Below are 22,025 nucleotides of genomic sequence, written 5' to 3' on the forward strand. Positions count from 1 at the left end.
TTGTTAACCTCTCATTAAGTCCGAGATCATCGGATCAAACCTTAAACCTTAACAAGACAATTCCACCAACAAGTAATTCGTCTTTCTAAGACAGCGCTTAGAGCCTATTAGCTGCTCTCTGCTCGGGGACTAAATCTCATTTCTTTTTGCTTAGGTTTGAAAGCACGCAGAGATCAAACACCAGATAACATCCTCTCTTAGGGCGACGTGCCGGTGCTCGGCGTTGCCGGTGCGTGCGCGGGCGGTGCGGCCCCGCTCCGGGCCGGCAGGGGCGCGCTCGGCCCCGCGGCGGCGGCTGCCGGGCCCCGCGCGGACGTGGCCGCGGAAGTGGCTGGCGGGGCCGGGCCGTGCCACGCCGGGACGGGCCGTGCTGGGCTGTGCTGGGCTGAGCCGCTCCGAACCGAGCCGCGCTGTCTCCCCGTGCCGAGCCGCATCTCCCGTGGGCAGCCGCCGACGGAGCCATGTCGCGGGGCAGCGGGAAGGGGCTCAGCCTGAAGGACAAGCTGGACGGGAACGAGCTGGACCTGAGCCTCTGCGACCTGAATGAAGTGCCGGTGCGGGAGCTGGTGAGTCTCCGGCCGCAGGGCCCCCGGCGGGGGTGGGGAGCGGCTCCCGGCCCCGGGAAGGGGCAGCGTAGGGCAGCTGGATGCGCTGGGGGCTTGTGACCTGGCCTGCAGGTATTTAAAGCAGTGAGGTTCTGTGTCCCGCGGGCCCGGCAGCCGCTAGTTACTGCTGTCCTGGGATAAGAACCTTTTTGACACAGAGATGGATCCGGAGATGACGTGACCGTGGAGCAGCCGCGGGGGATGGATAGACTGACGCGGGAGAAACCGCAGAGGCCGAAGCAGAACAGGTGTCAGAGGGGGTCGGGTGAATGTCCATGTTCATTCAGTGCCTTATTTGTCTTTCAGGCTGCTCTTCCGAAAGCTACTGTCTTGGATTTGTCCTGTAACAACCTCGTTTCCTTGCCGGTAAGGTGCTAGAGAGCCTCCGTGGAGATCAGTCTGCTGGGAAATGTTTGGAAAGATAGCTGGTGCTTCAGTAGAGGCTCACCGGGCACTGTGGAACTGGCACTTTCGCTGCCCTGGGGTGGCTGAATGACTCAGTTGTCAGTGACAGCTCAGTGCTGGCAGTGGATTTGGCTGAGGCAGGAGAGAGTACAGGGTTGCACTGTGTGAAGATTGCAGTACATTCCTTCCAGAGCGTCCCCAGGTGAATACAGAGGAGTTTCATCAGCAGTGGAGACTTGGGTTTGTTCCTGTCATATTGTCATCCATAACCTTCTCGGTCTGTCTTATCTGTCCCACTGTGTCTCACCTCCATCTTCCAAGGCAGAGGAGGAGAGCGATTTTCCTCCATCACAGTCCTGTAGCAGGTCAAGGATTTGTGCCTGATTTGAGGTGCAGGCTGTCTCCACTTAGGTTCTTCCATAAGGGTGCTGACCAGCTTCCTCTGGGTTTTCTTTGTTTGGGTTTTAGTCAGACTTCTGCAGTTTGATGCATCTGGTGAAACTGGATTTGAGTAAAAATCGGTTGCAACAGCTGCCCTTGGACTTCGGCCGCCTGGTGAATCTGCAGCACTTGGACCTCCTGAACAACCGCTTGGTCACCCTGCCGGTCAGCTTTGCACAGCTCAAGGTAAAACTGTTTGCTGGGCAGTTACGTAAAGCTTTGGGATGCAGCCCAGGGTCTTGTGATCCTGCTCAAGTTGATTTCTCTGGTGAAGCATCCATCCTGCTGACTACCCATTTCAAAATTCAGCTGGGTCTGCACTGCAGCCCAGTAAAAATCCTCTCAGTCTATTGAAAACGTCTCTGCTCATCTTCTCTACCTGTTTCATTAATGTGAAAACTAAGCAGTTCTTTCCTTCTGCTTTGGATCTCTTAATTAATTCCAAGACTGCTGTGCTCTTACAGCCTTCCCTTTGTGCCTTTTTGCAGAACCTGAAGTGGCTGGATCTGAAGGACAACCCCCTGGATCCTGTCCTGGCGAAAGTAGCAGGAGACTGTCTGGATGAGAAGCAGTGTAAGCAGGCTGCTGTCAAGGTAAGGAGTCTCATTTTATTCTAATTTGTTTTTTTCCTTTCATGGCTTTGAGTGATTCTTCCTCTGTTTGCTTAGCAAGCTGGGCAGCTGCTGCAGGACCCTGAAGTTTCTTCAGGGAGTGAGGTGCAGGTCCACTGCACTGACTCCCCTACTGCTGTGTCTGTGGAGAGCAAACACCTGACTGAGGAGGATGCTTCTCCATTTGTGGAGTTAAGAGAGGATTAAATACTGGTTGCCAAGAAAGGAGGCATAATCAGACATAGTAATCCATGCCTGTGCTGATAGTACAAAAACCTCTGGAGAAGTTCTGGCAAACATAAATAGAAATGTTCTGTGATCCTCTGAATCACTGGGCACCAGTTTGCCATGTTTGTTTTTAATGCAAAGATTTGTTTTTTAACAGAGACTCACATAAGTTATGAGTTCTTTTCAGAGCCGTAGCTGTAGGGATAGGTGAGGGTTGAGGGTCAGCCCCAGCTGCCTGTCCTCAGCCACACTCCATCTGTTGTGTTCTGAACTGACTGTGCTACTAGGCTTCTGCACAGCCCTCAGGTTGTTTTCTTGGCTGTTTCAGGTACTGCAGCACATGAAAGCAATCCAGTCTGAGCAAGATCAACAACGGCAGCGGAAACTCCAGGCAGAGAGAGGTAGGGACAAAGAGCCCCCACGTGCTGTCTGCTGAGGACTGCTCTTGGTCTGTCTAACACACCCAAACATTCTGATCACCATCTAATAAATTGTCATCTAACACATACTTGTAGCCACCTAAACCCAAAGTACTCAGGGAATAGTAGGGTAAAAGGGCTGGAGGGAGAAATATAGCAGGGGGGTAGTGTATGTGATTTCTTGGCCTGAGGAATAGTTAAATCTCTAGAAGGAATGTGCTATAGGTTACCTATAAAACATGAAAGAAAAGCACAGCAAAATGCAAGGTATGTATTACTAAATAAAATGATAATAAAAGAGGATAGTTGTTTATGGGTTTCCTCATTCCAGTTGGGATAATAAGGTAATAAGGAAAATGGCAGTGACAACGCTTTGCATAAAAGGGAAAAACTTGCTGTTTAATTGGTTTCCTCATTCCAGTTGGGATAATAAGGTAATAAGGAAAATGGCAGTGACAACGCTTTGCATAAAAGGGAAAAACTTGCTGTTAACCCCCAGAAATGGAGAAGAAGCGTGAAGCAGAACAGCGAGCAAAGGAGGCTCTGGAGAGAGAACTGCGGAAGCGAGAGAAGGCAGAGGAGAAGGAGCGCAGAAGGCGAGAGTACGATGCTCAGAAAGCTGCAAAACAGGAGATGGAAAAGAAAACTAAAAAGGAAACAGTGCACACCCGAAGTAAGTAGTGTCTGTTTTGGGTGGGATTGTGTCAGGTTTCATTGTCATTAGATTGTGCTGCTGCCAGAATTGCTTTCATGCAGCCCAGGTACTGGGACACTGGAAGATGTTGGGAGAGGGCAGAGTGGAACTTACAGGAGTTCTCATAAACTCTGCTGCTGTGCCCTTTCCCCCTTTTCCTGTGTTACCATGAACTGCAAAGCTGCAAGTCATGAAGTTCTCCAGCTGTTCCTAATGAGAACTTCCCTTCACTCATTTTTTTCTTAAGTCTACTGAGCTACATTTGGTTAATCAGATCTTGTGCAACACAGAGGTGCTTTACACCCCCTTCACTGCTGCCCATGAAACTGGATCTGAAACTTTTCATTCTAAGCAGTTACATCCTGCACATCTACTTATTTATCAGAGCTAAATGATGAAAATTCACAACAAAAGCCAACTGCAGCAGAGGATTAAGTATCTTACCTGTTGAAATGAGGGGAGAACGACCATCCTGTGATGCATCGGACTCGGTTTATTGATCGATCAGCCAGTTTAAATAATAGTGTTAACGAACTTCATGCATATTCCAAAATCCAGGTCCATGATAGGCTAACAGAGAAAACTCTAACCACTCCTTTTGTTTTACAATACTGTTAATTGTTTACACAAAATAAAACCAGTGTTCCCACTGTGATATGAAAGGTTCCCAAAACTTCCACATCTGTTCTCAGGGTGCCATCTTTTCCCAGAGAGGGTGTTTTGCTTGTTATGGGAAGACTGCCTGAGAACCTTATTGTTTATACAATGATGCCTGAGAGAGTCTAATTGTTTATAGAAATCAGGCTGGGAACTGCTTTGGAACTGCTTTGCAACTACCTTTTACTTTTCTCTCAATTGTATGGCTTCATGGCCTTTTTCTTTAAGCCATGCTTGAACTACACTCCCAACACTTACCTGAACAGTTTGTTTGTGAGCATAGCCTGTTGTTGTTGGTTCATTCCTCACATTGTGTCCTGTTCACGTTCTCACTGCAGAGCCGGCCTCCAGCTCCCGTCCCCCTCAGCCTGCCCGGCACAAGGCCTCGTGGTCGCGGTCAGTGCTGCGAGTGCTGCTCTTTGTGCTCTTCTGCATCCTCTGCACCCTGGCTGCCTGCAAGCTGACGGAGCTGCAGCATCAACCTCTGTGTGTCAGCGTCAACACCCTCTACGAGGACGTGGTGGCTGCTCTGCAGAACCACAAAACCCTGCAGAACATGCTACAGCACAACTCGCACCAGTGATTGTCCTGGGTGGGCACTTGCTTCATCAGCATCTCCTTCCACCATCTACGCAGCCAGAATTCCTATGGAATTGTGTTCTGATGAAACTGCTTTGAACCAGTCAGCGTTGGCTTGCTGGTCCACTCCACAGAGCAGAGCTATTGTTAAACTATCTTTGTTGTGCATGTCTCTCAGTTGGCCTGTAACTCCCATTATTTGTGCACATTAACCCAAACTTGTTACCACTCCTTGCCTCCAAGTTGTGTCCACCAGGATTGTGAGGCACAGGAAGCTGACAGTCTATAGGAATGGGAACAAGCAGCCCTCACATCATCTGGGTGAGACAGCTGTAGCTCTGAGCTAGAGGTGGAAGGTTTTTAATACATATCCATTCCTTGCTCTCATTTCTGTTTGTGCTAAAAATGGTGGTATGGCTGTATGGGAATAATACACTAAGGCCACACTCCAGGACCAATTACAGGCATGTGGGATGGCTGTGCATCCTTGTGTTGGAGCAAAGAGGCTGATGTGCTATTGAAAGAAGCTGAAAATTTTCAATACAATAGTTTTCATGGCAATTTGTCTGAACTAGATGTTTATGTTATTAACATAGTTTTCATTTTAATTAGGCCTTTTAGGAACAGCCACAAATGATTGCCAAGTACACGGGAGTAATTCCTGCCTGCTGCAGCTGCGGAAGCAGCGCTGGGCGGCGCTGTGGGAGCACTGCTGGCAGGAACGGGAAGCCTCGGGGCTGGGGAAAGGCTGGGAGGTTTGGTGGTTTGCATCTCAAGAGGAAAACTCACCTCTGCAATGGTCTGTGAATTATTTCGAATTTCCTTAAAAATTATTTAAAATTCATTTTAAAATTTCCTTAACTTCCATCGAGCAGAAGTTTTTAATATCCTTAAGAGCTTTGTGAGTTCTTAAAATGAAGTGCAAGTTTCAGAGAATATCTGTGCTACAGACTCCACTGAGACATTCACACTGGTGTCCAGAATCGTTCCCTCTTCTCATACCTATCACAGCTTTAAACCCTCATTTTTCTGTAACCCGATGATAAGATTGTGGTTCCCTGAATATGGCCCAGGAGAGAGCAGCAGCACAAGTGTCAGATTAAAGGAATGAAGGGGTGCCTCTGCCTCAGGAGGGTGCATGTTCTCAAAGCTTCCTTCAAACACCTTTAAGCTTTGCTTTGGGTGCCTAGCTCATCCCATTCTTTAAAAGATCCTTACCCTCTATCCAGAAATGTTCAGGAAAATTACAAACAGCATCTAAAGCAATGATTCCTCCATGCAGCCCTTCCTGCCAACATTTAGATGAGTGCTACATAGGTTGGTGAGCATGGGCTTATACAATTTATAGATTGGGGTTAGCAGCACTTCTGGTCAGGCCAGGGCTCCAGCTGGGTGCATAGAGCAAGCAGGGCAGGTAGGGATTTTTCCACTGGAGGCAGCAGGGTTCCAAAGAGTTAACTTCCACACATGGGATGCAGTTTAATTCTCAGCAATGCTGTTGCAAAAACCCTCAACTGTCCTTGTGTGTACACAAGTGCTGGTGGCTGCACGGACAGGCCGTGGTCCCCAATCTAATTAAAAGGAAGCTTTTTCTGCCAACTGTTTAGACCTCATAATTCCAGCACATATAATCAGATTTCAAGACCTTCTGTAGATTAGGCTGTCTGGAGACTGAATCAGAGCACTCTAAACTTGTATCTGAAAATTAGTCTTACTCATTCCCATCTGCTACAGCGGAACAATGAGAGGCTATTTGTGAGGTAAAGTTCTTTCACCTCGCTAGAGCAGGTGCTGGGGGGGCAGCACCAGGTTGCTCCAGCTTCAGGATTTGTCCCAAAGGAGGGAGAAGGTAAGTCCTTGCAGTTCAGGAGAGCAACAGGAAGTATTCCTTTTAACAGAGGACATACCTGTCTATATTCAAGACACCATTATTTAGAAGCAAAGGTTATTCTTCAAAATTATTTATTTTATAGAAAAACAAAACAACATCAGTACTATAAGCTGTGTGCAACTCGTGCTTAGGGAAGATGTTCACCACCTTTCTTGTGTAAACTCCTGCTATTCAGCAACTTTATCCAACTTTTTTCCTTCTACAATAAAGTCTTAATGCGTTTCAAGTCTTTAAACAGGGATCATTGAGTGTTATCTAAGCACTTCTTCACAGAAGAAAACTGAAAACTTGACCAGACAAATGGTAAAAACCCTTATTCCCTGGAGCTACCCAGCGAAATCCAAAATGGAACACTTAACTGAACAGTACAACCCTTTTTCCCGATGCTAGCCAGTGAAATCCAGACAGAGGTCGGGGTCGTGGGAAGTCATGTGCAGGTAGATGCGGCGGGACAGCTCGGGCCCGACGCGGCGGGCGGTGGCCGTGACGCCCTCGCCGCGGTGCACGGCGATGTTGGCCAGCATGTTCTCCCGCTCCTGCTCCGAGGAGCACCGCTCGTAGGCCTGGAAGCAACAACAACGGCATCACCCGCTGGCATCCATTGCTCAACAAACCAATCAAAGCTATGCACCTCTACCTGCTCTGCCCTTCCACAATGTCCACTCATTTTTCACTTGGTCTCTGCCCAAGTCCCATCTGTGAGCTTGGAGAGTGAAGCCAGTGCTGCTCCCTCAGTGGGAAGCCAGACCAGTGGATGCCAAGGAATCGGTTCCTTCGTTAACTTACTGAACCGCTCGTGCAGAATCACTGTGTCTCATTTAATACTGATTAAATTATTTCTTCCACTCCCTGGCTGCCTGCACACAGTGCTGGGTATCCCTGAGGCATCCTCACCTGGATCAGAAGCTGAGGAGAAGGGTAGGCAGACACGATAGCCTCAGCCATCTCAGAGCTGACACGGTTAAATTGCTGTATCTGCCTCTTCCAAACTTTCAAGAGACCCTTTCCAGAAGGATCCACCTTCACCCCTCTGCAACAGTCCTTCTCCAAGTAGAAAGAGAACCCTGTGTTCTCTCGCTCTCGCCTAGGGAGAACAAGGAATGAGGAAGCAAATGAGACAATGAGGCTGTGAAGAAAATCCTGTCCCTGCCATCTGTTGTCACAGAGCCAGAGCGCCATCCCTCACTTGAGCTGTCAGAGACACAACTGGCATCAAAGGAAACATGAATAATTTGACCCTGTTTTCGTTACGTGCACTAACAATTTCTTGAAGACCCAGATTGCTCCTGAAATATCAACAATCCCATACTCAGCAGCAATCCTGACACAAGCCAACTTGCAGACAAAGTGGTAAACAAGAATTCACCTTCTGGCTGTCAACCATAACAAAGCACTTCTAGATGTCATTTTTAATGACAGCTCATCTCTTGTCATGGCTGACACGAAAATCCAGCAGCTGCTGTGACAGGAATGCCAGGATCGCATGAGACTGTGCAAGATGGCTTTCTTAGCTATCACTGTGTGCAACAAGCTGCTGTCCTCCCTCATCAATGGAAAGAATCAAATGGTTCATTCTCAGGCATGTCTCTTCATTACACACTGAAGAAGAAAAGCTGGCACTCTAAGAGCCAACCCTACTCGCATTCCCTTTCCACTCCAAAAATCTGACTCAGAACAAGAGCTCTACTTGATGTCAAGGCTCCAGTGTGAGAGCTGAAGGTAGTGAGGCACCAGAATAAATTGCCCAAAGAAGCTGCAGATACTCCAGGAAGTTGTGGATGCCATCCCTGGAAGCATTCAATGTCAGGTTAGATGGAGCACTAAGCAGCCCCGTGGAATGGAAGATGTGCCTGCCCATGGCAGGGGGTTGGGTTAGATGATCTTTAAGGTCCCTTCCAACCCAAACCAGCCTGGGACTATGAAATCAGGGTTTGTCCTGACCCCTCTGTGGGCAGGACATCAATTTCAAGAACAAGTCCTTTGCTGGAGGAGCTGCAAGAGCAGATGCTCTGTCACCTGCACCTTTAGGAACCATTGTACCCTGTGTTGTACCTGCTATTCCTTCCCAGTAGCTCAAAGTGCAGCCTCTCCAAATCTCCTCTGCTTACTCACTTGTATGGTGCTTCAGCCACAGCTTTGGTGAACATAGTGGCATATTCCCCAAGCTCCTCACTGCTCTCAAAAATGCTGATTTGGACTTGTGTGCTCAGCTGCAGATCCACCAGGGCCTGTATCACCAATGGGAACAACAAATGGCACAATCAGTCTTGCTGCATCAAATTCCATATTTGTCTGAAGCAGAAAAGGGTCACAAACGTCCTGCTGTAGGACAAGAACCCGCACTCTCCATTTTGGGAACAGTTAAGACACTGAAATATTTAGAGGCAGTCTGTCTCCTGACAGTTAATATCACCTCAGTGCCCTCTAAGCTGCCTCACTCCCTTGTGGCTCTTGTTATGAACAAGCCACCACCAGTGGCATTGGCCAATGGGCCCTGAAGGGCAAGAGGTGCTGTGGCTGACATCAGTATCCAGGAGAATGAGACACATCAGCCTCTGTGGGAGCAGGCACATGACTGAGCAGTGGGGAGCTGAACCCAAAGAGCTCTGTCCATAGACTGATGGACAAATGAACAAGGAAAGCCACGTACTCCCATGTACAAAATTGTGTGACTGGGTCAAATGTTCAAATACTGGGAGACAACAGATGATGGCTGCATGTGTTTTAAAAGCACTCACTTCTTTCACATCCATTCTGGATAAGTCCAAGCTAGAATCCTTAGCTTCCTTTTTCCTCCTTTCTCCCCGTTTCTCTTGATTCCCACTTGCTGCTGTCTGTCGCAGCCTTTGTTTTGGCTGAACTTGAAGAGACCTAAAAAGAGTCAGGTAAGACTGGGGTGGCAGTCTGGATGGACCTTTGCTTCTGTTTCTGTACAAAAAGTGCTGGAGCCGTTCTGGGAATACCTCTTGTACTCCAGTCTTTGCTAGAAAGAATTAACATAAACACCTACGGCATTTTTCAAGACCAGAGCAAACACAGAAACATTTGGAGGGAAGAAGTCTGACCTGAAATAATTTTCTACTCCAACTACTGCCAGAGCCAGAATTCTCCCAGGCATTCTCTCCATCATGTGAGCCACATAGCTCTGCAGGGTCTCCTTCTGCCTTTCTGCACAGCCATCAGCATTCTACAAAGATGAATGGGAAACACAAGGAGTTAAACAATGTTGAGGTATACAGAGAAGCCCAGCAAATTATTGCTCTGGTTGTAGGTCTGCAGAAAGAAGGAAAAAAACAATAAACTCACTTGATGTAACAATGTAACTCTTCAGAGGAATGTGTGAAAAATTTTAACTAGTGAAGAAAGCTTGTCAGAACTTTGCATTATACAGCCCATTAATGGCTTCTACGCCCAGATTTCTGTTTCAGTGAAACCCTGCATTCCACCCACACCAAAACCTTCCTGCCACTAAGAGGGATGGCAAAACACTGGTTTTACATCAAGGCATGTTCAGGAACACAAAAGTCATAAGCATTCTCACTTGCTTGTAGCTGTGAGCCATGGACAAAAACTCCTCCAAGCCAAGCAGAACCAGAACATTTGGTTCTTCTGTCCATTCATCTCCTCCTCCCATCTGTTCAGATATGAAAACAAACAGGCCACAGTCTGTTTAGAATTCACTCAGACTCCCACTCAGCTCTCTGAGCAGGGAAATTAGAGGGTGTTCACTTGGGTTGCTGAATACAATTACTAATGACCACAAATAACACATGAGGAAAAGGAGGAGATTATAAAAATTTTGCTCACATACCTGTGATGTCACTGTCTTTCTCCTCCAGGTGATGCTGCAGGGAACAGCGTGGTTCTCAAACACACAGGAATAATTGGCAGCCTGCAAAGCACTAAGGATCTGCTCGCCACCTTCTACCTGTAAGATGACTGAAATCGATTCATGGGTCAGGCCTCCAGAGAGAGGAGACAACAGTCAGTACAAGGCAGCAGCAGGCTGTGAGGACAACTACCTGGATCCAGCACCACTGTTATGTATTTCTGGCACTCTCCTGGCCGCTGAGCTTTCAGCATCTTGGCAACGGCTCTCTTCCTCTCTTTCTCCTCCTCCTGCTTCCTTCTCTTTGCTTCTTGCTCTTTCCTTCTCTGCCATACATTCTGGCAGATTGCCTCCCGTTCCTTCTGACTATATTGTCGCTTCTTGAGAGGGAGCGATGTTTCTGGCCTTTCTCTGCCTACCGGGGGGCTGCCAGGCCCGTCAGAGTCGACTGGCAAGGAGCACAAGGGGGATCTCTCAACACTGCGTGTACCAGTCTCACTACCACAAGCTACTTCTCCAGACGGCGTCAGGTCTTGCCGAAGCCCTTCGCTCCCAGGAGCCATCAGGTCACCGCTAGCACAAATCCCAGACGCCTCTCCTTCATCATCAGCGCCCAGGCTGAAGGGCTCAGGCTCCGCTCCCACCCTCATCTTGACCCTCTCGTGCAAGGGGACGACGTCCATCCCCTCTTCGCTCCCGCTGCTCACCATCTTGACAACCTCTGCCACTTCAGGCTTAGGAGATGGCGACCGCGGGCGGCTCGGCTCGCCGAGGCATGGGGACGGCTGCAGCAGGTAGGCGAAGGAGGGCAGGTTCTCCTCCTCGCTGCTCTCAGAGCCCAAGTCGCTCTCCGCCATCTCCCCCGTCCCCTCAGGGGCACCCGAGCCCGCCTGAGGGGAAAGCCCGCGCCGGCCGCTGGTTGGCCCGGAGGCGCGTGCAGTGGGCGGCGATTGGTCCGAGAGCGCGCTCTCGCTGGCGGTCGGACCAATCGCCGCCCAGCTAGCGCGCGTGCGCGTCGCCTTGCCAGCGGGCGGAGGCGGGGAGCACGGCGCCAGCAAGATGGCGGCGCTGGGACGGCTGTGTGAGTGAGGGCAGTGAGTGAGGGCAGTGCGGGCCGTGAGTGCGGGCCTGTGGTGGCTCGTTACCCTCTGAGGGCGGGAGCGGCGGTCTGGCCTTGGAGCGGGAGCGGGAGGGATGAGCTCGGGACAAGGTGCCCCAGGGAGGTCACCCCGCGCGACGTCGCGCCCCTGGTGGGATGTCACCACCGATAGCGTGAGGCCGAGGCTTTCGCTTTTGCTTGGAGCTGAGGCGGAGCTGTGGTGATGGCGATGGGCGGGTTTGTGTATGTGAAACTGTAGCTATGCTTCGTCTTGTCTGATTTCCTACAAATCGTCAAGTCCCGAAGGCTTTACTTAGTGGGTCATGTCCTGAAATTAATGGCGGTTTGTACCATTTCCTCAACAGTATTTCTTAGAATTATGGACAAGTTTGGGTTGGAAGGAACCTTAAAAGTCATCTTTTCCAACTCCCTGCATGGGCAGAGATGCCTTCCATTAGAGCAGGTGCCCTATCCAGCCTGTGCTTGAACACTTGCAGTGGTGGGACATTTCCAGCTCACTGAGTATCCGTGATGAATTAGTCAGGATAAACGAGTGGTTTTGATCAGGTTAAGGAAACAAGATAACCTCTGTTCTGCACTAACCTGCTGCTTAACGGGCTAAATAGAGGGATTCAGAAAAATCAGGTTTGTCTCCTACCTGATAAGAGGTGGTACTGAAGAGATTTTGGGTTGGGGGGAAACTTAAAGATCACCCAGTTCCTACCCCCTGCCATGGGAAGGGACACCTTTCACTAGACCAGGTTGCTCCAAGCCCTGTTCAATCTTAAACACTTCCCTGAAACTGGGAGGATTAATGAAAAAAACTGTGCTTCAGACTCCCTTTTAGCCACTCCCAGGGCTCTGTATTTCTTCTTAGAGCCTTTAATCATAGAATTACAGAATCATTTTGTTGGAAAAGACCTCCAACAAGTCCAACCTTTATACTCCTTCTGGGTAGTCCTCAGACTGTTTCTAGTTGGTCATAGATGTTTAAATATTTTCCTCATTTGTAAGATTTCAGGGTGTAACTGTGTGAGTGAGTGCCATTTGGTCCAAGGGGAAACTGAAACAAATCACAACCCATCTTTCCTCAAAGCACTGTAAGAGCAATCCACAGCAAGCAATGACACCTGTGCTGCATTTTACAAGAATGAAACTCAATTTGTGCACATGAAATTTGTGCACATGATTTAGCATGCTTGCTGAGAGTTTGATTCTTACCTGGGCAGCAGCAGCAGCATTTGAGATGTGGCCTTTTTTCAAGGAACTTAGGCCATTTTGGTCTAATTTATCTTGGAAGTACTTTTTGTTTCTCCCAGGGCTTTCCTTTGCCTTTAATTTTAAAGCCTGTCTTCCTTTACACCTGACAGAAGGAATGATGTGTGATAGTTTTTCCAGCTGACGTTCTTTCTCCTAACCTAGTTCTGACCACTCACCAGCCAAGCCTGGTCGCTGTCAGATGGGCTTCTAAGAAAAGTGGGGGCAGCTCGAAAAACCTGGGCGGCCGCAGCCCGGGGAAACGCTATGGCTTCAAAAAAGCCGAAGGTAGGTCTCAGTATCTTATTTGCATTTCACTGGGTTGTTCACAGCTTCTCTCCCCGATATGTGTCAGTAGTTGAGTGTGTCAGGAAGAGGTGGGCAGGGCACTTTTCCAGGAGGGAGAAGGGGAGGATCAGTGAAAGCTCCCGATCAAGGGTTGGTGGTGGGAGGGCAGGGTGAGTCAGCTCCCCCCACCACGAGCCCGCCGGCTGCCAGCCAAAATTGCCTACAGAAAATGTACTTTGGTTCTAACTTGGCCTCTCCAGAGAGCCCGGGAGGAGGGAACACTGTGAGACACCTCGTAACTGCACTGCACTTTCCCCCCACACCGAGTGGAAAAACTGAGCATTTCCAGTGTTTACAAAGGAGAGAATTACAAAGCTTAGCAGAAGCCAAAGTGCAGATTCTTGCAGTCGAGTGCTTAATAATTACTAGCTTTGCTGATGGAAACATTTCAATGTAAATGTAGTAAAACAAATGCCTTCAGCAGCCAGAAAATGCCCTGTACCCTAGGAGCAATCTGTTCAGAGATTTCACTTTTTGCCACGGTCTGTCCATTGCCCTTTTATTTCCTGCTAACATCATTTTCGTTCAGATGCTTTTAACATTTCAAGTAATTTCTCCTTAGGAAATGCCTACAAAAGCTGGGATTTGTCAGTCCCAGAATCGTTTGTGTTCTGCCAGGGCTCTGGGAGCTCTCTCTCTGCAGCCTGGCTGTGTCCCTGTGTTGCAGGTGCCTTTGTCCACGCAGGGAACATTCTGGCCACGCAGCGCTTGATCCGCTGGCACCCCGGCGCCCACGTAAGGCCTTTCTCTCTCTCTGGGTCTCAGGGAACAGCAGCCCCCCCTGAGCCCCACACTCACTGCTCCTCTCTTTCAGTCCCATTCTCAATGCTCATCCCTGTGTTGTGTGGGGTTGGTCACAGAGCCTGCTCAGAGCCTCACCTGTGTTGGTGGGACTCAGGGAAGGTGTGCAGTGATTGCTGTCCCAGAACACTTCTGTGACCTGACTGGGCACTTGTGCTTCAGGCTGCAGTGGGTGTCTCGTGTCTCATACTGAGCACCATTGCAAACTGGTTGCTGGAAGGAAGTTGTGTTGTGGTGTGCTGTATTGTCCCATTTTGGCCTTCCAGGTCATTCTCCCAGGTGTGCCTGTGCCTCTCTCCCTTCCCCCTTGCCCCCATGCTGAGTGAGTCCTGTCAATCAGGCTGAACATTCCAGCAAGGCCTCGTGTGGTTGGTCAAGTTCAAAGGATGCCCCTATGCCCAGGGGTCACTGGCCTGTCTGGGTGTCATCTTCCCCTGAGACCCTGCCCCTCTCACCTGGTTGGTGGCTCACCTGTACCTCCCCTCCCCCTGTCCCTGAGCTTAAAAGGTGATCAGACCATGCAGCCAATTGTTCTGTTGGAGCAGTTGCTCACGTTCAGACCTCTGTAACCATGGAATAAACCTCTGGACATTAAACCCTCCAGCAGAATCCTCTCCTTTTTCTCTTCACCATCGCCTGAAGCTATTCCTCCTGAGGTAAACGGGGTTCCTAACAAGCCTGGACTTGTTCAGTGCCCAGCTGCAACCACCAGCAAGCCAAGGTATCTCTGGGGTGATACACCGCAGTTGCTGCCTTTGGCCCAGCAGCGAGGGTCAGACCGGCCCAGGCACAATCTAACTGGGAATATTGGGAGCCTTTTTCCAATAAAGTTGTGTGGTTTTATTTTAAAAAATAAAGCAACAGATGCTGTTGAAGCCAGGATATCAAACAAGGCAGACCAATGATCAGATCTGCTTTAGTTGTGGATGTCCAGCCTCTCCTTTCTAATGCTCCTCATCCTCTCCCAGGTGGGGATGGGCCGGAACAAGACCCTCTATGCCCTGGAGGATGGCATTGTGAGATACACCAAGGAGGTCTACGTGCCCCCACCCCGCAGCAGCGAGAGCAGGGATGTGATCTGCCAGCTGCCCAAAGGAGCAGTCCTTTATAAAACTTTCATCAGTGTTGTCCCTACCACAGAGGTAGGAAGCTTCAAACTCGTCAACATGCTGTGAACCTGCTGTGTCACCTGGGCATGGATGGGAAGGACAGACCACTACAGCTTTACTGGCATCTGAGGACAAGAGTGGCTCTGAAGATACCAGTCTAGGACTTGGTTTTGTTCCTGAAGTGCCTGTGATCTGTGTTCAGGCACTGAGATCACCTGCTGGCATTTTTATGAGTGTTTAATAAATGCTGTGGGGCAGCTGAAGGTCTTGGCTGCTCATGGAATGTGTTACCATGGTCATGTAGTACCTGGAGAGCCTGGTCTGTTGTGCCATTGGATGAATTCCCTGTACAATCACTCTTGTCTCAGTACTTGTCCTGCTAATAATTCCCTCTATTTTTGCTCATTTTTAGTCATTACTGTTCTATTTGTTCCTTAATTCACAATACTACAGAACAGATTTCCACATGCACCTATGCTGTGTACCTGGAAGCTGGATTTTTTTGCTCTAGCTCACTCACCTCAATGCTTACCTTAAATATCTGAGTGTGCCATTCACTGGCCATGTGAGGCAAGTTCTCAGGCCTAATTCTAACTCATTGCTGAGTTCAGGGGGCCTGGCAAGATGCCCAAATCTGGACTAGTATTTGAAGCCTCAGCAGCTGGAGGTGTATGATAAAGCATTATCCAGGATACTCATCCTTTTGAGTCATTATGTGACATTTTTGTATTGCTCAAAATAAAGGAGCCCCAATGTGTTGTGCCCAAACTGATCTCATTTTATCTACAGGTTTGTAAACAATTTTAAACATTGACTCTGCAGTAGAAAACAAGTTATCAAAATCAGTAATGTAAGGACACTGGTGTTGACATTAGACAATTCCTCTGCTCTGCAGAAGACCAGGTGAACTGGGTCAGCCACATGTGTCCACGTGTGCTTCACATCTTCATGTAGATCCAGCTGTTCAGTCCGTGCATCTGTCCTTTCCCTGCCTGCAGATCCAGTCCCATGGTTCACCTTGGTGGTCTGTATTTGGGTATAACCCAGGGAACCTCTCCAGATCCACGTGTGGGCTCTGTACAGAGCTGTTGCCAGCCACAGAGGCTGCTGGTGCCAGAGCATGCAGCAGTGCTCCAAAGCACATCCCTTGTGCCACTCACAGGTGAAGATTTCCACCTGGCAGGTAATCCAGACACAGTAAAGCACTTGATAACCTAAGAAACAGGTGAAGCAGCACAACACCACCAGTGCCTGAGGTCTGATCCCTTGTACAGCCAGCAGTGCTGCCTCACAGAGGTGTGAAATGCTGCTCCTGAGGAGCTCTGGCCCAGCAGACATTCCCCTTGGCTTTGCCCTGTGCAGCTCCAGCAGCTTTGCCTTTGGTGTTTGCCAGAGTGAGCAGATGTCCCTGGTTCCTCTGCTCAGTGCAGTGCCCAGCAATGGCTCTGTGGTTGTTCTTGTGCTGCAGGGAGGATGGCTGGCTTGGTCTTGCCTGTGTTTCAGGTGGTTGTGGATCTGGGTGAAGGTTTGGCTGTTCACTGTGGAGGAAAATGGAATCCCAGGCACTTCAGCTGCTGCCAGCACGGGGAGCAGCAGGACACTGAGGCCAAGGCTTACACCGCGGTGTTCCGCTGGGTTTGGTAGCTCAGGGGGGTGTGGAAAGGCTCTGGAACACCATGTCTGTCCAAGGTCTCTGAGCTCATTCCTGTTCCTGAGAAAGCTGGAGGATGCCTCAGAGCATGCTCATAAGGAGGTGGCATCTATTGAGGAGAGAGGAAAAGAGCATTACAGCAGATCAGAAATAACCAGATTATCCCACCTCTTCTTACAGAGCAGATGAAAATGCTCACAACTGCCAGCAGCCTGAAATGAAACCCCCACAGGCCCCCAGCACAGCCACCTGTAGGCTGGGGAGCACCTGGGGATGAGAGCATCAGTCTGGAACATGGCACAAACTGCTGAGAGACACATTCTCACCTCACACTCTGCCAGGTTCCTGCTCTTCCCTGTTCCCTTTCAAGGACTTGGCAGAAGGCCAGAACAAACTTGACTTTTGTTGGGAGAGGGCTGCACTTGTTTTTTCCCTTGACTTAATAAAAATGACTAGGATTTACACAAGTACCTACAAACCAGGTGTTGTACCCAGGTTTTGGCAGCAAGTGTCACTGCACAGAGAGAGGAACCTCCAGGCCTTGTCACATTTCTTTTGGCAGAGCTGTGCTAGCTTTCTCCCCACAGGTGACAGGAAGTGGCATGATGATGTTGTGGGAAGAGCTTTCAGTGCTGTTCCTAAACTACTTGTCTTTGGAGCTTTACTCTCCTGTGCCCTCAATGCCCAGGTTTCATAGAATTACAGAATGGTTTGGGGTTGCAAGGGACCTTAAAGACCATCCAGTTCCAACCCCTGCATGGGCAGGGACACCTTCCACTATATCAAGCTGGAATTTTTCAGGCATTAGAAATAGCTCCAAACACTGAGTAGCAAGGGCTACCTATGCCAGGCTTTATGGTACAGCTTTAAGAGCTCAAAATCCAGGTAAATCAGTGAACTTTTAATGCTTTACTCAGGGTTTCAAACGTTTTTGTCCTGCTTCAGACAATGAAGTCTCTGAATGGGAGCATATCAGGATGCTGCCACAGGACCTACTTGGCAGGATGCACTCACTTTTCCCTCTTACATTGCGGGAGTGCAAATCTTAAATATCGTACCAAGCAAAGCCTCCTGCTCATAAATAAGCCATAAACATTTGAAGGTAATACCAAGGCACGTCCCCAGGAGTGTCCTGCAGGGAGAAGGAAGCAAGAACCCATTAAAGCCTTAGAGATCCAAAAATAACACTCCCAGCCTGGACTTGTATGGAGCAGGTGATCTGAAGAGCCTGCCATTTCTCTGTGGGGCTCTGCCCTGCCTCCTGGCGCAGGCATTTCTGCAAATGCACTGGGGGAGGAGAGATGGATCATTAACCAGCACAGATGTACACCAAAGGAGCCTCCCGATACACTTTGTGCTCTCCCAGAGATAAAAGCTATCGGGAAGGCAATCACAGAGCACAGAGTCCTCAGCTACCACCAACTGTGAGGCGAGACACAGAAATGAACCACAGTGGTGACTGCCACGGGCTCCTGCCAGCCCCCCAGTGCAGGGAGGGGAGCTCACCTCCTGGGATGGCTCTGCCCACAGCCCAAACCTGTTGGCAATCATCTGATGGATTTCCTGCTGGCGATCTTTCTTGCGCACGCTCTCGTAGCTGGGCAGGCGGGGCTGCTCCCAGGACGGCAGCTGGTACGTGCTGGGGGGTCCCACACAGAACAGCTCGTCTCCCTAGAAATGTCCATGCCCAGAAAAGGGTCAGGGTGATGGTGCCTCTCATCACTAGAAGTTTATGTCCTGGTGCAACCTTGAGTTTAGGGTTCAGGGTTCAAAGCTGTAGGTACTTGTAGGCTCCTCTGAACACCCAGAGAGGATATCCACCCTCCAAGGGGGCAATTACACCACAACCTGTGCTGCAGGATCCCAAGCCCCCAGGATCTACCACTGGCACTTCACGCCCAAACCCTTCAGGGCACTGTGGTATCCTCTGCAACATTCCTTCCCTCGACATGCTGCCTTACCCTGGGGTTTTTACATCCTGGCAGCACTTCCCAACGTTGAGGGACAGCCCCAGAAGATGCTGCCCAGCACCTTTTGCCCCAGGCAAACTCAATAAGCAGAGTCTCTCTCCAAGCCCTGAGCAGCGTTCCCGCCCAGCTCCCAGCAGGGCCCCTGCCATCACCTGCATGCCCGGGTTCTCAGCAGGGCTCTCCAGCCGTGAGGCTCCACGCTGGGGTCCCACCAGCTGCTGGCTGCTGCTGAAGTAGGGCGGGGGGCGGTCCTGGAATGAGGAGGACGTGAGCATAGCCAGAATCCTTCCCAGCAGAGAGCAGAGGTCAACCACATCTCATGGGACAGCAAGACCCTGGCAGAGGAAGAGTGGCTCCCTCCTGCAGCTCTCAGTGCTGGCAGCAGCCCCTGCCTGTTGAGTGACACCAAGAGCTCCAGGACATCTTCCCTGGCAGCACAGGGCTGGAGCCAGCTGGAGCAGGGCACAGCCAGAGGGACAGTCTGGGCCCCAGGGCACGGTTTCATTGGAAATCAGCGGAACCATCTCTTTTTGGGGTACAACATAAAACAACCCAACTATTCCGCTGGTGTAGATAAGAGCTCCATCACATGCTCAGGGTTACTGAATTTGTTATCTCTTATCTACTGAGATTGTCATTTCAGGATAATGCAGCAAGCAAATCTACAGGGCAATAGTTGTGCTGTTCCCAAGCTGTCTTGCTCCAGTTAAACTGGATTCCCTGTCAAGGTATTGAGCAACAGTGAGCAGAAATCCTGTTCACAGAGAACAGCCCCTCGAGCCAGAGCCTGGACTTGAGCCATTGCTTTACCTTGTTCTCAGAGAACCCCATTTCTGCCAGCAGAAACCAGCCCAAAGACTCTCAGGGCAACCAGGGATGCACAGGGAGGACGATGAGGATTTACTGTTGCTCTTAACAAGCAAGGAGCTGTTTGTCCTGGCCGTACAGCACAACTACAGAAGCTGCAGGAAAACAGCACCCAACTGTTGGTTCAATAACTCATGAGCAAAACCAGTGCAACTATTCCAGCACAAAATCTGCCTCACACTACAACTGCTTCTCTTTTTCTGAAGGAAATACATTTTATGTTCCCTTTCCTTCCATAATTCTTTGCATCCATCCTTCTGCACAGTCCTTTGCTAAAGGCAAGATGCCTGCTTGAAGTTTCCACCTCAGAGCCCAGGGAGATCCCACACTGCCTCAGAGAGCAGCTCCACAGGGCCAGGGAGCAGAGCAGCAGGGCCCGCTCCCAAAGTGTGCCACGGGCAGGCAACAGGAGGGAACAGAGGGAAAGGAGCTGAGACATCGTGCAGCCTATTTCCACTGTGATTTCTGTGGAGCTTCTCAGCCTGTGCTGGACTATAAGATTTGCCCTTCGTAGCACTAGTCTCTCGATCCCTTGCTAGCGAGGCTGAATGCCCACTCTTCTCCCAGGGACTGCAAAGTGGTACCTGCAGCCCTTCCCTCAAAAGCCATCCTCGCAGCTGTGGAGGCTGAGCTTTCCCCAGGCAGTCACTGCCACAAAAGCAACACTGGCTACACACGCTGCTCTTTTTCCATCAGCTTCCCTAGTTGAAAGCAGCCCTAGGAAATTACAGATGCGAGCGAAAGGGCTTTGTGTCTCACTGCTCCTTCCCCAGGAGCTGTGCACAAGAGAGCCAGTTGTCAGGGATGCGGGTGGCTTTGTCTGCCTTGGCCCTCAGCTTCCAGCTCCCTTCCCTGCTGGGCCCCTTCCTATAAAGCACCGCCCGACCCCACACACGACTATGCAGGGGGAGGAGAACCTCCCTCCCGAGCTGTGTGGAGAGCAGGGAAGCCTTTTAGTGTTGGGCCCTGGAGAGAGAACCACAATGGCACAGCTGGGCAGGACTGGGTGGGTGAATGGATGGATGGATAGAGTGGGAGCAAGGAGATGGCAGAGCCCAGCTCTGCCTGGAGGACCCACACCCATCCCAGCCAGGCTGCAGGACTAACCTGGCGGTGCAGCCCCACAGACTCAGCACAAGGCAACAGGAGCTTGGGGGACAGAGGGGGACTTGTCGGCAGGAGGAAGAGAGGAAGGACTCGGAGGACACTCACATACTGGCTGGGGGTCTGGAAAAGGCGGCAGGAGCAGAGGAATTGGCAGCACATGGGGTCCCGGTGGTACAAGAGCAGCAGCAGGATGAGGATCGCCACAATGAAGACGGAGGTGGACACCGCTGCCAAGAGACGGGAGAGGCGAGAGAGCCGGTGTTTCGACGGGCCCGCGGGCCTCCCCCTGCCGCCCGCTCTCGCCCCGCGGCTGACGCTCGGAGCAGCCCCTGAGAAGCCGATTCCACCTGCTGCCCGTCTCAAGAGCGCTAAAGCCCCTTTCTGCCCAGCATCTCTCTCCCTACCAGACGGTGAACGACCTGCAGAGCCAGGAGGGGCTCACCCCATCCTGGACCGCGGCGGCAGAGACCGCTCCGCGGGGACCCGCACCGGCACCCACCGCCTCTGGCCCGGCGCTCTCGGCTCCCTCAGCAGCACGGCCGGTTCGCCGGTGTTGCGGTCTCCCGGGAGCCCGCGGCTCCCCCCCGGCCCAGCCGCGGATCCGCGGAGCCCACCCGCCCCGCCAGAGAGCGGCACCCCCCGGATTAGGGGCGGCTGCTGCAGCGACCTCTCCCCCGTCCGTCCGCAGGTATCGCCTTATCGGCACAGCCCGGGAGGCACCGGCAGAGGCCGATCCCGCCCGGCGGCCGCCCCCGCCTCGCTCCCGGCACCGCCGGAGCCCCCGCCCGCCACTCACTGGCGGCGATGACGATGGCCAGGACGTTGTTGTCCATGCTGGCGCTGGCGGTCGCGGTGTGGCCCGAGGCCTCCGCGGGCTGCGCCATCCCGACCCCGCCGCCAGCCCCTGCCCGCCGCCCGCGCTCCGCAGCCCGCGAGGGGCGGGCCGGGGCGGGGCCCGAGACAGCGCGCTCGGCCGCGGCGCGCCCGGGGCTCCCCCTCGGACTCGCGGCGGGGCCAGCCCGGCTCGGCCGCCGTGCCCCGGCCTCGTGGCGCGGCTCGCAGAGTCCCGCGGTGCCGGCCGAGCGGCAGCCAGGCCGCGGGTCACTGCCGGCATCGGCGCGGCCCCGCTCCTGCAGAGGGACGGCTGGCCTGTGCCGCGGGAGGCTCCTGGCCCCGCAGGCGGCAGGACGTGCCCGCTCATTAGCCGATTAACACCTTAATTAAGCGCCATGTAAACGCTAAGGATCTGGTACCTTCAGGGCAGCCGCTGCCAGGATGTAACCGGACTCAGCCCGTGGCTCCGGGCCACTCCCGAGCTCTCACTCTCCAACCAAGGGTTTTGAAAATCCCAAGCTTGATTTTGGGTTACTCATCACCCATCTGAGGAAGGCGACCCTGCCCCAACACCGTCACAGCCCCTGTCCTGGTGCCTAGGGGGGATCTACACTCTCACCGGG

The 22,025-nt window shown here is 51.4% G+C and overlaps 4 protein-coding genes across 4 annotated transcripts; 2 read left to right on the plus strand and 2 right to left on the minus strand.

The window, feature by feature from the left end:
- Positions 1 to 360: 360 nt before the first annotated feature.
- LRRC59 (leucine rich repeat containing 59) lies at positions 361 to 5,200 on the plus strand. Its single transcript, XM_063175627.1, has 7 exons — positions 361 to 566; positions 912 to 971; positions 1,479 to 1,637; positions 1,940 to 2,044; positions 2,619 to 2,691; positions 3,209 to 3,382; positions 4,399 to 5,200. The coding sequence occupies exons 1-7, from the start codon at positions 462 to 464 to the stop codon at positions 4,641 to 4,643; spliced, it is 921 nt and encodes a 306-aa protein (XP_063031697.1). The 5' UTR covers positions 361 to 461; the 3' UTR covers positions 4,644 to 5,200.
- A 1,300-nt stretch (positions 5,201 to 6,500) lies between these two features.
- On the minus strand, positions 6,501 to 11,216 carry EME1 (essential meiotic structure-specific endonuclease 1). Its single transcript, XM_063175626.1, has 8 exons — positions 10,553 to 11,216; positions 10,342 to 10,469; positions 10,072 to 10,164; positions 9,596 to 9,717; positions 9,269 to 9,401; positions 8,643 to 8,758; positions 7,425 to 7,614; positions 6,501 to 7,093 (listed from the first exon to the last, which is right to left on the minus strand). Exons 1-8 carry the CDS (start codon positions 11,214 to 11,216, stop codon positions 6,917 to 6,919), a joined length of 1,623 nt encoding a protein of 540 aa, XP_063031696.1. The 3' UTR covers positions 6,501 to 6,916.
- Positions 11,217 to 11,376: 160 nt separating this feature from the next.
- On the plus strand, positions 11,377 to 15,236 carry MRPL27 (mitochondrial ribosomal protein L27). Its single transcript, XM_063175552.1, has 4 exons — positions 11,377 to 11,440; positions 12,881 to 13,003; positions 13,731 to 13,798; positions 14,833 to 15,236. The coding sequence occupies exons 1-4, from the start codon at positions 11,419 to 11,421 to the stop codon at positions 15,037 to 15,039; spliced, it is 420 nt and encodes a 139-aa protein (XP_063031622.1). The 5' UTR covers positions 11,377 to 11,418; the 3' UTR covers positions 15,040 to 15,236.
- Positions 15,237 to 15,674: 438 nt separating this feature from the next.
- LOC134428669 (uncharacterized) lies at positions 15,675 to 21,469 on the minus strand. The gene is made up of 5 exons (XM_063175550.1): positions 21,365 to 21,469; positions 20,674 to 20,795; positions 18,747 to 18,845; positions 18,131 to 18,295; positions 15,675 to 16,733 (listed from the first exon to the last, which is right to left on the minus strand). The coding sequence occupies exons 1-5, from the start codon at positions 21,450 to 21,452 to the stop codon at positions 16,587 to 16,589; spliced, it is 621 nt and encodes a 206-aa protein (XP_063031620.1). The 5' UTR covers positions 21,453 to 21,469; the 3' UTR covers positions 15,675 to 16,586.
- Positions 21,470 to 22,025: the final 556 nt, after the last annotated feature.

The sequence above is a fragment of the Melospiza melodia genome, chromosome 24 (assembly GCF_035770615.1).
Source record: "Melospiza melodia melodia isolate bMelMel2 chromosome 24, bMelMel2.pri, whole genome shotgun sequence".
Lineage (NCBI taxonomy): Eukaryota > Metazoa > Chordata > Aves > Passeriformes > Passerellidae > Melospiza > Melospiza melodia.

Coding starts and splice junctions, on each gene's coding strand:
- EME1 (XM_063175626.1), bottom strand. CDS start 11,216: ATGGCGGAGAGCGACTTGGGCTCTGAGAGCAGCGAGGAGGAGAACCTG. Junction 8,759..9,268: donor CCAGAATGGATGTGAAAGAA/GTGAGTGCTTTT, acceptor TTGGTGATACAG/GCCCTGGTGGATCTGCAGCT. Junction 7,094..7,424: donor CTCCTCAGCTTCTGATCCAG/GTGAGGATGCCT, acceptor TGTTGCTTCCAG/GCCTACGAGCGGTGCTCCTC.
- MRPL27 (XM_063175552.1), top strand. CDS start 11,419: ATGGCGGCGCTGGGACGGCTGT. Junction 13,004..13,730: donor TGGCTTCAAAAAAGCCGAAG/GTAGGTCTCAGT, acceptor CCTGTGTTGCAG/GTGCCTTTGTCCACGCAGGG. Junction 13,799..14,832: donor GCTGGCACCCCGGCGCCCAC/GTAAGGCCTTTC, acceptor ATCCTCTCCCAG/GTGGGGATGGGCCGGAACAA.
- LRRC59 (XM_063175627.1), top strand. CDS start 462: ATGTCGCGGGGCAGCGGGAAGGGGCTCAGCCTGAAGGACAAGCTGGAC. Junction 567..911: donor AAGTGCCGGTGCGGGAGCTG/GTGAGTCTCCGG, acceptor TTTGTCTTTCAG/GCTGCTCTTCCGAAAGCTAC. Junction 2,045..2,618: donor GTAAGCAGGCTGCTGTCAAG/GTAAGGAGTCTC, acceptor TGGCTGTTTCAG/GTACTGCAGCACATGAAAGC.
- LOC134428669 (XM_063175550.1), bottom strand. CDS start 21,452: ATGGCGCAGCCCGCGGAGGCCTCGGGCCACACCGCGACCGCCAGCGCC. Junction 18,846..20,673: donor TCCAGACCCCCAGCCAGTAT/GTGAGTGTCCTC, acceptor TCCTCATTCCAG/GACCGCCCCCCGCCCTACTT. Junction 16,734..18,130: donor GGGCAGAGCCATCCCAGGAG/GTGAGCTCCCCT, acceptor TCTCCTCAATAG/ATGCCACCTCCTTATGAGCA.